Genomic DNA, 14210 nt, shown 5'->3' with positions numbered 1-14210 from the left:
CATGTTTGTGAGGCTTTCATGCCTAATAACACTGTACCAGCTGGTGTTGGTACAGCATGGTGGTGGTAGCATCATGCTCTGGGGCTGTTTTGCTGCAAATGGTACTGGTACATTACACAAAGTGGATTGAATAATGAAGGAGAAGTACTACCTCTGAGCTCATCAAATTAATCTCTAATCAACAGTTAGACGCTTGAAACTTGGACACAACTGGATCTTTCAACAGGACAATGATCCTAATGGGTAAAGCAGGCTAACTAAAGCCTCTGGAATGACCTTCCCAAAGCCCTGACCTATTGAAAACCCCATTGAAAATATGCAGACTACACTCAACAGGTGGATTCATGCCAGGAAACGAACAAAATTAACTGAACTCTGAAGTCTATGAATTCTGCCAAGAAGAATGGTCAAATGTCCAGTCAGAATTATGCCAAATGCTTGATGATGGCTACCAAAAGGGTCTGATTGAGGTGCAACATGCTAAGGAATATTTCACCAAATATTAATGGTTGTGTATGTATATTTTTGAAACCCACCCCCAAAATAAATTCAAACTTGTGCACGCAATTCTTGTTCAAATAAATTATTAAAACCTCCAAATTACCGCAATATTCATGTCCATGCTGAGTGGATGTAAACTTTGTACCATAACTGTACTTCAGTTTACAATATTGGTGGATGAGTCAACACTGTTGGCTCACAGCAAGAGGATTCAGGCTCAGTCTGGGGGCTTTCTGAGCGGCGTTTGCATGCTCACGATCATGCCTGTGTGGTTCTCTATGGGTTCTCTGGCTTCTAGAGTCGGTTTGGGTTTACAGGTGACTCTAAATCAGCCGTAGGTGTGGATATGAGCATGAACTGTTGTCTGTCTATCTCTGTTAGCCCCTGTGAAGGACTTGAAACCTCTCCACCTCTCATCTCATGGGAGCCCATGAAGTAGTTAAATATATAAGAAAATGAATGATATAAGAATATTGGTGCTATAATTTAGAGCTTCATTGTAGGTGTGTGGTGGTGTTTTCTTTTACTAAAAATTCTAAAAACAAAACATGAACTCAATAAATTCATATTTCTACACTCATTTCAAGGGAGGGAGGGGTTCTCCAAGGGTGAGGACACTGACAGCGGCGCTGCTGTTGTTCCTGTAGGGGTGGAGTTTAAGGAGTTTAGAGGGGTGGAGTAGATGTTAACACCAGAGGGCGTAGGGGCTGCGTTTCCTCCCATCATGAAACCCGGCAGAGGGTTGGCCATGCTGGGAGCCTGGCTGAATGTAGGGGATACTGTGACACCTGGTGGTGCCCATGGTGAAATGTTGCCAGGTGCAGTGGGCCACGGGGCCGCCCACTGGTTTCCTGGAAGTGCCTGCTGGCCCCAAGGCATGCTGGCTGGAGGGTATGTGGGGGATGAGTATGGAGAGCCACCTACAGGATGTGTGGGGAACATAGAGAGAATCTGCGAGCTGGAGAACACTTGCTGTTTCTGTGGAGGCTCTGACGGAGGAGAAAAATAGTTTTTGTTTTTCAAAAAGCGCTACACTATGAGGTGTATTGTTATTTAAAATCAGCTGTTTTTAAGAGGAAAGCGTCCTTATGTTTACTGATACCTGGGATCTGAGTTTGTGCCAGAGGCTCCTCCAGTGGGGTCGAAAACACTTCCATCAGCTCATTGGTGGACGAGGGCTGCTGGCAGAAACAAGGAGAGAATAAAATATAAATTCTCACCTACATGTTACCTAAAAGTGAGGAGACAGAAGTGTAGTTGTATTACAATCGTCTTATTTTGCGAGATTCCATAATGCTGCACCAAAGCTATTATAATGAGCTACAACTAAACTAATAAGTGACACTGGGGTGAAAAAAATTATTATTAATTAGGATAAAAGCTAGACTTTAGTTAAAAAGTTAAACTTAAACACACTGAGCACCTGTAAAAGTATAATATACAAGTAATATCATATACAAGTATACAAGAAAGATGTATACATATAGCACTATCAAATCACAATTTTATTAAAGAAACTAACTGTGAAAATAATATAAACTAAACTAAAAATAGTCACGAATAACCAAAAGAGTAAGGTCATGAACCCAAGTGTCTAAAATGACTTTCCTCCTCAGGCAGGCTGCGCTCAGCCTGAGAGATGGGACGAGGAGTTCGGACAAGCCTCCCTTTGGAGGTTTGGAGACCCCAGGGTAAAACCACAACCAACTGGAGAGATCACATATCTAATCTGGGACAACTTCAGGATCCCGGAAACTGGGAGACACTGCTGCTTAGCCTCCTACCATTTCAACCCAACTTTGGACACTTGCTTTTGTCAGCTGTTTCATGTGAAATATGGCTGTTATCTCACATAAAAACTTGTATTGTTGTTTTATACCTGCTTTGTCTGCTGTGATGAAACATCTGGCCGTGGGCTGAACAGATCTTCAAGAGCTGGTTCCTGTAAAGTAAGAAAGTCCACGTATAAAAACACAGAAATATTTTGTTTAAATTTGGGATCACCTTCATTTAGAAAAAGTGAAGATGATTAAAAATAATGAACCTCTGCTGCTGAGCTCTTGTGTAGAACCAGTAAAGAAGCGCCCTGAAACAGAAAAAAAACCCAACAGTGGTGAGTGAAAGCTAACAAATAAACCAACCAAAAGCACAGGGACAAAAAACAAAACAAAAACGTATTTCTGACTTGTGTTGGCGTCTCTGCAGGCTGCTGCGAGATCTCTCGGTCCACATGCTGACAAACTTCCTGGATGTCGAGGAACACTGGATGTGCCTGAGAGACACAGATAAAACATCTTACTGCTGTGCGAAATCTTAACAGGCCAATGCAGCCACATGCAAAACAAACTATAGTGACAATCATTCACGTTCACGATGAGCTGGCTTTTTAAAGTTTGCTTTGCATGCCTGTTTTGAGGAGAATGTAAGTAAGTAAGTAAGTAAAATGTATTTATATAGCGCTTTTCACAGATAAAAATCACAAAGTGCTTTACAACACAAGAAATGGAAATATAAAACAATGTAACAGTAAATAAAACAGCAATGTAAAACAAAAAAAACATAGGAGGAAATTATTGAAATGCTTTTCTAAATAAAAATGTCTTCAGCTGTGTTTTTTTAAAAGAATCAAGGGAGTCCGTGCAGCGTAGAGACAGTGGAAGAGAATTCCACAACCGTGGTGCCACAGTCTGAAAGGCACGATCACCACGAGTTTTAACCCTCTCAGGCTCAAATTAAACTTTTTGTTGCTAATGCACAACCAAGTCCTGCAGTGGTACTTCTGAGTAAAAAAAACTCATAAAATATGTATGTGGGGTAATCAGGTTGTTAGTTTTTAACTGTTGCAAATCGGCAACGCCTGCCTTGACAGGGTTAAAGCTCGAGAAGATGAATGAGGTTTCAGCAGGTCAGATAAATATTGGGGAGCTTGACCATGTAGGGCCCTAAAGGTTAGAACTAAAATTTTAAAATGAAACCTAAAACTTACAGGCAACCAGTGAAGGGAGGCTAAAACTGGAGTAATATGAGATCTTCTCTTGGTGCCTGTTAAGAGACGGGCTGCAGCATTCTGCACAGTCTGAAGACGATTTAAGGCTGATTTGTTAAAACAAGTAAAAAGACACAACTACAGTAGTCTAAACAGGAGGAAATAAAAGCATGAATAATCATCTCAAGTTCAGGCTTTGACACCATTAGTCTGAATTTTGAAATATTCCGTAAATGATAAAAACAGTTTCGGACCAGCTGTTTAGAATGCTGCTCGAGCAAGCTAACTGTATTTATTTAGAATGAACTTTAATGCTACACAGATAAATACACTGCACAGAAATTGAGGTTTCTCTCCTCCGTCCAGACTGAATCTGTCAAACATGCACTGCTACTGTGAGCAGTAAATTGCACAAAAATGCCTCCTGCATGAAAGTTTATATTTTCATTGAGCCTGGCTCTGCTGGAGGTTTCTTCCTGTTTAAAGGGAGTTTTTCCTTCCCACTGTCGCCAAAGCGCTTGCTCATAGGGGTCATATGATTCTTGGGTTTTTCTCTGTATGTATTATTGTAGGGTCTACCTTACAATATAAAGCACTTTGAGGCGACTGTTGTTGTGATTTGGCGCTGTATAAATAAAATTGAATTCATTTGCATTTCATTTAATTTTTTTAATATATCAGAAGGTTACTGGTCCATGCTGTACCCCGCCTCTCACTATTGACAGCTGGGATAGGGTCCAGCCCCCCTGTGACCCTGATAAGCTGAAGAGAATGGATGGTTTGATGGTTAAATGAAGTTAAATAATGCTGATAAATCATGTCAGCATTAAATTGCATTGCGGTGGCTCAGTATTTTTTTATGTGCTTAAACAACTATACTTGCTATATGTGCCCACTGGAGGAGTTATGGTAAACACTTTTGCTTATAAATGACTTATTAAATAATTAATTTTTATATAATAATCTATTAAATGTTTATATGTTATGTGGCAATATTAGCAGTATTAGCATTAGTATTAGCAGTATTTAATAACACCACCTGTTTCTGCTTTAGTACTGTGTTTCGTTACCAGGTTAGCCATCTTGATGTAGAAGAGGATGTAGTTGTCTTGATGCTGGTAGATGTAAGCCAGAGCTCTGGGGTCAGACTCATCTTTGGTCAAAGAGCTGATCCTGCTCCTCTCCTGGTCGTGAAGAACAGCCTGAAATGAGGATTTATCTTTTATTTATTATACAAGAAACTCTAACCACCAAAATAAGAACAGCTTTATGATACTGATCCTCAGCGCTTGTGTAAATATCATCTCCACCTCTTAAGATTTTACAGTTTTGGAAAAAAAACTGCAGTGTAATAAAATACTTTTATTATGCAATCCAAGCATGAACTGTCCACTGAAGAATCACAGTCATTTTAAGACTAACTATCAACCTAAAGGGGGCGCTACAATTTGAGGACAACACAACACATGTTGGGAAATCCCTTGCTTGACTCACCCCGGTCCTTTCATCCAGAATTTTCAAGCCAATGGAGGAAATTTTCAACCAAATTCTCCTCTTGTGGATTCCCTGTTTCCTTCCTGCTACCTCAAAGCCCTTTAGCACACGCACATTCACACAACAGCACAGCACAGGTGAGCTGAATAAGAAGTAAACATGAAATGACATATATTCCAATGAGATAAGTCAGAGCACACATAAAAAGCGAGATGAATCTCACATTAAGGAGTAAAACTAAACTAATTAACCGACAGAGCAGTTCTGATGTATTTCACAGTCATTATGTCTACGATTGATAACACCACCAGTAAGCATGCCGGGACAGCCGGAAGTGGTCCGCTGAAAGGACCCCTTACAAACCACGATGTACAGATTATTGCTGCTAACAAAAAAGCAAGTGCTTTCTTTGATGGTTTACTCTGTCAAATTGTTTTAATCCATGATTTACAGCCACAAAAACATCGGCAGTGGATCTGTTTCAGTCCCAATCGATCTGGGTAGGTTTTCTAAGCACTTTTCCCTACTGGAAGCTGTCTTTGCTATTGCTGAGTGTGTGGTTTGGGTTTTTTTCCGCAGGTTTCACAGCAGAACGTTGCTTTTTATATTATATTTCATAAAGGCGTCCTCTTCTCAACATTATACACATTTTATTGATAAATTATTATATTTAAATTGTATAAAATATAGAGGTCTCAAAACATGCAACAAGTATACTGTGCAAAAGTCTTGAGTCACACTTCCAAGCAGCCAGATGTTCTCGCAGTTTTTTAAAACTGGTCTTGATAAACATCAGGCATGGCTCGAGACCTTTGCACAGTACTGTACACAGCTTACAGTATTCAAATGCAAAGCTGCTCTTCTGCAGTTGCCCTCAAACACTGACCCAGAAACCCTGAATTGGCCTTCACAGCAGTCAGATCTGTGTCAAACACATCTTGAGCTACTCCACAGTTACCTGCACGAAGTTCACTCTTTGATTCTATTTGCTGAGTGATTCGTGGTTTGGCTCCTGCCGTCTGTATTTTTATACTTCCTGTGACTGCAATCGGTGACTCACACCACTGCTGTAGTGTGTTTCTTCTAACTGTGTTGTAATGTATTGTGTATGGTATAAACATTTATATTCAAAGCAGTGTGTGTGTGATCGCTGATTGCAGTTTAAAGTTATTCACACTACATTAGATGCATGGTGACACTGACGGTCTTGACACGTCGCACAAGTGTGATTACAATTTCGAGTGATTGTGACCTCGCTCTGTCCGTTCCCCGTGGACCGTGTCTGTTTATCGTTTATTATTGTTTCCCCCCTTTTTTGACTTTTTTAAAAAGCTGTGGCGCGCTCCTCCAAACAAACTCTCACTGCATCATGCAAAGTCCTTTGAGATTAGAAGAACACGTCAGGAGTCAACAGGATGTCAGAGGCATTACAAGCCATTTTTCCACAGCAGGAATGTTCCCACAACTCATTTTTTTTCTGAAAAAACAAACAAACTGCTCATTCATCAAACATAGGGTTAAAACTGTGTTAAGGAAGAGTTTCTTTTTAAAAATATTTAATAATAATGCTTTGTCAACAAAGGTCCAAAAACTACACATCGAGTCTGTTTCTGACAGTTTTCAGTCTGCAGTCTGTGAGTATTTAAAACCTTGTAGTTAGCAAATAAACTTGAACACAAAGAAAAACTTTAAGATCTGAACTCACTGATGCATGCTCTTCCACTGAAACAAAAGCAGCTTTTCCTACGTATGACTCATATCATAGACTGTGCATAAAAAATGTGCATGAAACAATACGTGTTAACTTACATCACAGAGGCTTCTTCTAAAAATAACCATAGATTTAACACTCTGCGTGGAGCTGGATTTAAGTGGTTAAAGTTCGTTTTTAGAGCCTGTGCAGCACCGTCACATGCCAGTACAGATGTGTTGCTGCTAAAAGACTTACATTTAGCTAACTAATAACACTGATATCTCAGTGGAAAACAAGGAAACTGAAACTAAGAAGCAGTCTAAGAGAGTCCTTTCTGTACTGCCCTCAGCTTCACAGATGGGTTTTATGTTAATAAACAAAAAATGGATACACTGTCCACTTTCACTCTCTGTCTCTGAAGCACCGAGTGGCTCTTCTTTGTTGGCTAGCTGCCTTTGTTAGCTGTAATGTTATATGTAATGTAATGTAATGTTTGAGTTGTAATTGAACCGCCAGTTTAATGTCTTTTCTTTCGCTGTGACAGTTTTTTAAAGTAGGGCTCTGAGGTGTAAATTAACCTTAACACGTGTGATGTTTTGTTTTCACTTTAAAAGCAAGGCAGATCTTTATAATGACCAGCAGAGCTCAAGTCAAAAACGGAGTCAGTAAACCAAACGGTGTAGTGGCTTTGGCCTTCTTTTATATACAGTCTATGGTTAAAAAACTAAAACAGAAGAAAGTAAGTAAGTTCTAACTGTCAACACTACTGAATACTTAAGATTGGGATCTTTAAGTATAGTATAGCACATGATTTTCTTTTCTGTTGCTTGTCACCTAACTTACTTTAAAGATTTTATTTTCTTTTTAGATGGAAGGGTCACCACAAGACAACAAGGACTTTCTTATTTTTCATTTTTATCTTGGAACCAAAAATGTCTGTGATAACTTTCATGCAAATCATCCAGTAGATATTGAGACATCTGAGCGCTGACGGAAATGGACAGAAGGACAGAAAAAATATATCCTCCCAGATCTTGACGTAGCTTTTAAATACTTTTGCTGTGATGCTTAAAAAAATATTGGTCTGTGAAATCCTCCAAATGATAACATTAATCTCAGCAGTCATGAAATATTAAACGTCTGGTGTTTATCTTTGATTTTTTTTTCTGTGATAAAGTGAAAAAATGAAGATTGATCTTACAGGAAATCAACCAGTTTAATCACGAGCAGACAGAAGTCAGTTTACTTTGGCGGTGGACTACCTTTAGTTTCATCATGGAGTCTCTGCACATCTTTTCTCCGATGGCGTCAGGTACTGGGTCCATGCCAATCAGCTTGGCTTTGTAGCGAACTCCTTCCCCGTGGAAACGAGACATAGTATCCATGGATACCATGGTAGCCCCTGGGAACCACGAAGAGAGGACATAAAGGGTCAAATTATTATGAGGATGAATTTGTGTGAGAGCACGGAAATTCTTACATGTGTATATTTTGGTTAATTAACAGATTTAGGATAATGTTTGTGTGTCACAATTTCACTGAAACCTATGTGTATTTGTGTATTTGATGTCCGCACGCCTTTAAATCATGTGTTTACAAAGATTGCAGTATTTGTGGTTTATATGAGCAAATATTTGTGTGTATGTATCTAAAAGCATGAGTATGTTTACACAGGGCGTTCCTTGTGTGTAAGCAAACTGCAGAGCAAGCATCTAACTGATGCCGAGTCAGTGTTTCAATCCATTTCCCGACATGAGACAGGTAATTTAGCAATAATGCAAAAGTGTGACTGTAGCAAAGGTTGACTCCTAAACGGCTTCATTTGCGTCACATAACAGTTTTACGGGATTTTAGTCACTGTTTAGTTCGAAGGTGAACACAAACAGACCGACACAAAGCAACAACACAATTCAGCTCAATTCAGTTTTATTTCTATAGTTCCAAATCACAACAGGTGCCTCAATGTGTTTTATATGTTAAAGTAAACAATCGACAATAATACAGAGAAAACCCAAAGCAGCTGATGACCCTTCTAACAAGCCCTTGGTGACAGTGGGAAGGAAAAACTCCCTTTTAACCTCTGGCAGAACCAGGCTTAGGGAGCCGCAGCTATCTGATGGCTTGATTTGATGCTGGACTGCAGGATATTTTTCCCAAGAGATCAGCCCAGAAACCAGCCCAGTGTCTAGCTGGGCTGACATTTGGTGACCGTGAAGCCCATAGCACATGACTGACTCTCCACTCAGTCTCCACTCATGCCCTATGGGTGACATAAATTAAGCAATATAAGTAAGTAAAATGTTATTTCTATAAGACCTTTTGAGACAAAGATCACAAAGTGCGTCACGACAAAACAGGAAGCATGTTAGCAGAATTGTCCAGGTAGCTATCACTGCCGTTGGTATAGAAATGCCTCACCTCTCTGTTGTTGTCAATGGACTATTTCTGCTGACACGGTCAGATCAACCCCTGCACTGACATGCTCAGGCCTCTAGGAAAGGTGCGTTGGGTTTCTTTCAATAAGGAGCTTTCACTTCACCAACTTGTGTGCAAGTCTTTTATCATTTTTTATTTCTATGTGTTCATTTGAAGACACACATCCTTCAATAAACAGCTACAGTGGATGACATTTAGAACTTATAGCTACACTGGCAAATAAAAGTTGAATTACCAATCTGTGTCACACTTCATAAACTCATCAGTTCTGATTTATAGTTTTCTTGTGAGAATTTGGTAGTTTTGGTCCTCTAAAGAAGTCGAAGCTCCTGCAACACTCGTGGTATAAACTTTGCTGCTTGACCAGCCCATTTCACCTTGTGGCCTTCATCGGGGTGCTTGGTAACAAATTCCCAGCTAACACAGGCTATCGTACTGTGATTGACACTAATGGAAAATACCAGTGCTGAGCAGTCATAGCATCATTAAAAAAAGAGAACTGGATAAGATCAGAACTTAAATATGTTGCTTCTGTTGGCTCAGATAACAGACATCTGTGAATGTTTTGTACTTTACAGCCCATGAAATCCAATATTCACTTCAGGGTCCGACATCTTTTTAATCACACTTGCTCTTCTGCTCTTAGCCGCTTCTGACTTAAGCGGTGTTTGATAACGTAGACTGGAATCTTTTCCCAAGAGCTTTGAATCACGCTTCAAATGAGTGAAAGTTTTGGCATATTTCGCAACTTGGCAGATGCTTTAATTTAAGACATAGTTTTCTTCTGATTAAAGTCAGAATCACTGAGACATTGCATTTCTCGAAAATCTTAATTGCAAATTTATTCAGAAATTGCTTTTGTTCCAGATCAGATGCAACTCACATGGCTTTAAAACCTTTGTGATTTTCTGTGCCTTGTGTTTTATTTGAAACTGTAAAGCACTTTGTCTAGAAAATATTAACTACAAAAGGTGCAGAGCTGCTTTAGGTCAGTTGTAGCACTGTTGTGCTGACTGTGGAGCCCATTTGAGTACCAAGAACTCATTGTCGTGTTCAAGAAACCAGTTTAAAATAAATCCATCATTGTACCCTGTAGTTATAAAGGGATAGACATGGTCAGCAGCAATACTCAGGTAAGCTGTGGCTGTTTAACGATGCTCAGTTGGTAATAAGGGGCCCAAAGTGTGCCAAGAAAATATCCCCCCACACCATCACATCAACGAGCTGTTCAGCAGCCTGAACTGTTGATATAAGACAGGGTTGCTCCATGTTTTCATGTTGTTTATGCAAAATATTGACCCTATCATGTGAACAACAGAAACTGACACTCATCAAACCAGGCAATGTTTTTCCAGTCTTGTGTTGTCTGTTTTTGGTGAACCTGTGTGAACTGTGGTTCAGTTTCCTGCTCTTGGCTCCAAGGTGTGGTCTGCTACTGTAAGTTCAGAGCTCTTCTGCATACAGTAGCTTGGTTGTAACAAGCTACTGTATGCAACAATGTAACAAGCTTTCTTTATTTGAGTTTTTTCCAATGTTGTGATTATTTAGAAGATTTGTTAGTTATTTTCATGCTCTTAGTTAAAAAAAAGAGTTTCTTGTGTTTCCTTTAGTGTAAAGTTATTGTGTGTATGCATTTGTCTCCTGTGTCCTTGCGTTTGGTTTCACGTCCTTTGTGTCATTATCCATGTCAGTTTCAGCTGTCTCATTCCCCCCCTGTTTCTATTTCCTCAAATGAACCCTTTGTGTATTTATTGCGCTGTCTTCTTTTTGCTTTTTGTCTTTGAGTCTCTGTTGTCTTCTTCCATTTATTCCCAGTAAGTTGGATTACATTTGTTTTTCTTTCACAGATTTCAATTTTGGATCGCAAACTCACCATCATTCAAGTGTTTTGTGTTTTATTCCCGCATGCCTTTTGGCTCCCTTTGCATCTGACCAGTCTCCTCTGACCTCTGTCATCAGCAAGGCCCCTTTTGCTCAGAACTGCCGCTCTATGGATATTTTCTCCTTTCCAGAGAAAGCCATATGGGAAAAATCCCAGTAGATAAGCAGTTTCTGAATTATTCAGACTATCTGGCGCCAACATTCAAAGTCGCATAGGTCACCTTTCTGCTTGATCCTAATGCTCGGTTTGAGTCTCAGCAGTTCATTTTGATCATGTCTACTTGCTAAAATGCACCGAGCTGCTGCCGTGTGATTGGCTGAATAGATATGTGTTAACGAACAGTTAAAGAGGTGTACCTTATAAAGTGGCTGTGGGTTTTATTTGAGAGCTACAGTCTAAAGTGATCATATTCTCATAAAATCATGATTGCTCTTGATGGCAGTTAATGTGTCAAAGACGTCTCTAAAAAAGATTATGTAATATCTACTGTCGGAGATTAAAGTTCCTCTGACGGTCCGTCATTTTGCTGACCACACAGCTGCTTTGCAAATGGAAACGCCTAAACTGTTGAAATTTACACCTCATAAACAGACATTTATCTGCTTCACATGAAAGCTTCTTGCAGCTGGAAATGTGCCACATGATTTACAGCCACCGTGTAAGCTCATATGTTTCTCCCACAGCTGGAACAGGACATAACAGAAGAACAAAACAAAGCGTCACCTGCAAAAGCTTTCAGTTCCCATCAAATCTCAACAAACTCACTGTGCTAGGACTAACAGCCAAACATACTGTGATATTGTCAGCGCTGTTTATATTATGCACAGAAAGTGCAATTTAGACCCACTAACTTAAAGTAAATAGTGGCTCTTTGGCAGAACTGTTAGTCTGTTTTTAAAAGCACATACGGTTTTCATTTTACTTAAAGGTTCATTCCTGGTGTTTAGTTTTAAAATCCCATAAAGATCAGAATCTTGGCAGCTGAGCCCAAAATAGCCCAGCTGGAAATGAGCTCTGTGTGCCACAACATGCAATGCCAATGGAAAAAAAAGCAAGCAGAAGGGAGTTCACCTGGGCAGCTGATGTGAAAGCTGAAGATAACTTCTGAGAACTGAGTTAGTCTCTGAGGCTTTATGTATCTGCTTCAAATGTGCAGCGACTAGAGGAAACAGTTTGAAGAGCCTGGATGATAATAGATCCAGAGCCAGACTCAGTCAGAGGCGTTTAGCACACACTGCAACTGAACAGCAGTAAAATATGCCTTTGCTTACAGTCTAAGCACAGCCACGCTTTGCATTGTTAGCCTTTCATGTAGCTTTGCGTCATTCTGGAGGGAGCACTCTTTACTGACATTATTAACTTTGAACCTTACGGTCAGCTGAGACCAAACACTTGTACCTGTTATACTTGCTGTGACAGTGGTTTGGCTCAGCGCAGGAAAACTTCCAGCCGTTTGCTGTGTCTCCATCACGATGACGTCTGCTTAGAAAATCAAGGCAAGCAGGACAGAGGATCCCGTGAAAACAGTGAGCCCGTCACAATTGCTGGCTGCAAAACAGAATTTGAAAATCAAAGGTATTTTGTAAAACAATCCCTCTAGTATTTCTGGTAGTATTGTAGATTTTTCGAATCTAAAAGCAGAAGACTAAAACCTTTGATCCACCTCACCTGCTCAGAGTGTGTTTCTGCTCTTTCCCTGCTGCTTGGCTTGTCTGCAATATCTCAGAGTCAAAGGTCAGGCTGCAGATTCACTGGTGATATATTAACATCCGCTGGGAGGCCCAATTACATGGGAATCCATGCAGACTGAAGAAGGTCTAATAGGAAGGACAGACAGTTCATGGTAATTTCCCTCTCAGGGGATGAATGTGAGGTCATGCTTTTCCCTCAAGGACAGATTTGGGTGGTATTTTCTTAAAATAACAGCTGAGGTTCTCTGAAAAACTCTGCAGGAAGGGTGGTTGAGAGAAGCCAGAAAAGAGCAAATGCTGAAAACAAAGGAAAGATTAGGATAAAAGTTTACAAACATATCAGATAGATATGTTTTCAGAAATAAGTAGATGAAATATTAATTGCGATGTTATGTAATCCCTCATCATACCACAAAAGGATTCCCTTCGTTTAAAATTGTTATTCTGTTTGTACTCATCGCAATGCAAAAACTATCAACATGAACTTCATGAAAGTCGGTCAACAAAAAGATGGACACATTCAGTTATGCCAAGTGTCTGGACCCCTCATTAAAATGCTTTAATTACAATGTTGGGCTTGGCAGATTAAAGCTTTGTGGTTTAAATGTAGCTTTAATGTGATACCTGGTATCTCAGCGTCCATCCATCTTCATCCGCTTTATACGAGGCCGGGTCGCGGGGGCAGCAGCCTAAGCAGAGAAGCCCAGACCTCCCTCTCCCCAGCCACCTCCTCCAGCTTATCCGGGGGAACACCAAGGCGTTCCCAGGCCAGCTGAGAGATATAATCTCTCCAGCGTGTCCTGGGTCTGCCCCGGGGCCTCCTCCCAGTGAGACATGCCCGGAACGCCTCACCCAGGAGGCGCCCAGTAGGCATCCTTGTCAGATGCCCGAACCACCTCAGCTGGCTCCTTTCGATGTGGAGCAGCAGCGGCTCTACTCTGAGCCCCTCCCGGATGGCCGAACTTCTCACCGGGAGAGGCCAGCCACCCTTCAGAGGAAGCTCATTTCTGCCACTTGTATCCGCGATCTCGTTCTTTCGGTCACTACCCACAGCTCGTGGCCATAGGTGAGGGTAGGGATGTAGGTCGACCGGTAAATTGAGAGCTTCGCGTGCATTTTTTTTTAATTTTAAAGGGGCACTCTGAGCATTTTTATTAGTTTGGGGGAACAGACTACTCACACACGTTCACAAGAGCAATACTAACATGCTGATATTTGTTGTGTTTTTCTATGTTTACCATATGCACAACATTAAGCTAGTGTTTGCTATTTGGGAGCATGCGGGTAGATTTGCAATGATCATTACAACCTTACTGAAGGAGGCATGACAATGTGTACTAGATTTCAACAATATAGAAACAGTATGACTAGGACAAACAGGCAGACAGGACTATTTATACACACTGGGGTGATTATGGGACGATCAGCAGGAGGGTAGCAGGTGAAGGAAATATTTCTCCAGACTCCTTGGAGGACATTCAAAGCTCTTCTTTCCATGTTGGCTGCCTTTTGCTCAGTTTTCTGTGA

General features: G+C 40.5%; 1 protein-coding gene across 2 annotated transcripts; it reads right to left on the bottom strand.

Annotated features, from left to right (window-relative positions):
• Positions 1-112: 112 nt before the first annotated feature.
• LOC146502521 (uncharacterized) lies at positions 113-13212 on the bottom strand. 2 transcript variants are annotated; one of them, XM_085133423.1, is made up of 10 exons: positions 12661-13212; positions 12391-12540; positions 7937-8076; positions 4982-5080; positions 4558-4689; positions 2687-2773; positions 2546-2587; positions 2381-2443; positions 1604-1682; positions 113-1490 (listed from the first exon to the last, which is right to left on the bottom strand). In XM_085133423.1, the coding sequence occupies exons 2-10, from the start codon at positions 12458-12460 to the stop codon at positions 1084-1086; spliced, it is 1119 nt and encodes a 372-aa protein (XP_084989549.1). In that variant the 5' UTR covers positions 12461-12540; positions 12661-13212; the 3' UTR covers positions 113-1083. The 2 variants fall into 2 exon arrangements, with proteins under 2 accessions (XP_084989549.1, XP_084989550.1); XM_085133424.1 differs by lacking the exon at positions 12661-13212 and having other exon boundaries at positions 12391-12650.
• Between the last annotated feature and the right edge of the window lie 998 nt (positions 13213-14210).

Source organism: Neolamprologus multifasciatus, chromosome 15, assembly GCF_963576455.1.
Source record: "Neolamprologus multifasciatus chromosome 15, fNeoMul1.2, whole genome shotgun sequence".
NCBI lineage: Eukaryota > Metazoa > Chordata > Actinopteri > Cichliformes > Cichlidae > Neolamprologus > Neolamprologus multifasciatus.
This window is presented reverse-complemented; position numbering and strand designations above follow the sequence as displayed.

Excerpts from the sequence above, each read along its gene's own strand:
- LOC146502521 (XM_085133423.1), bottom strand. The coding sequence starts at position 12,460 with ATGGAGACACAGCAAACGGCTGGAAGTTTTCCTGCGCTGAGCCAAACC. Across the intron at positions 2,774-4,557 it reads ACATCAAGATGGCTAACCTG|GCACATCCAGTGTTCCTCGA; the intron begins GTAACGAAACAC and ends TGTGTCTCTCAG. Across the intron at positions 2,444-2,545 it reads ACAAGAGCTCAGCAGCAGAG|GAACCAGCTCTTGAAGATCT; the intron begins GTTCATTATTTT and ends CTTACTTTACAG.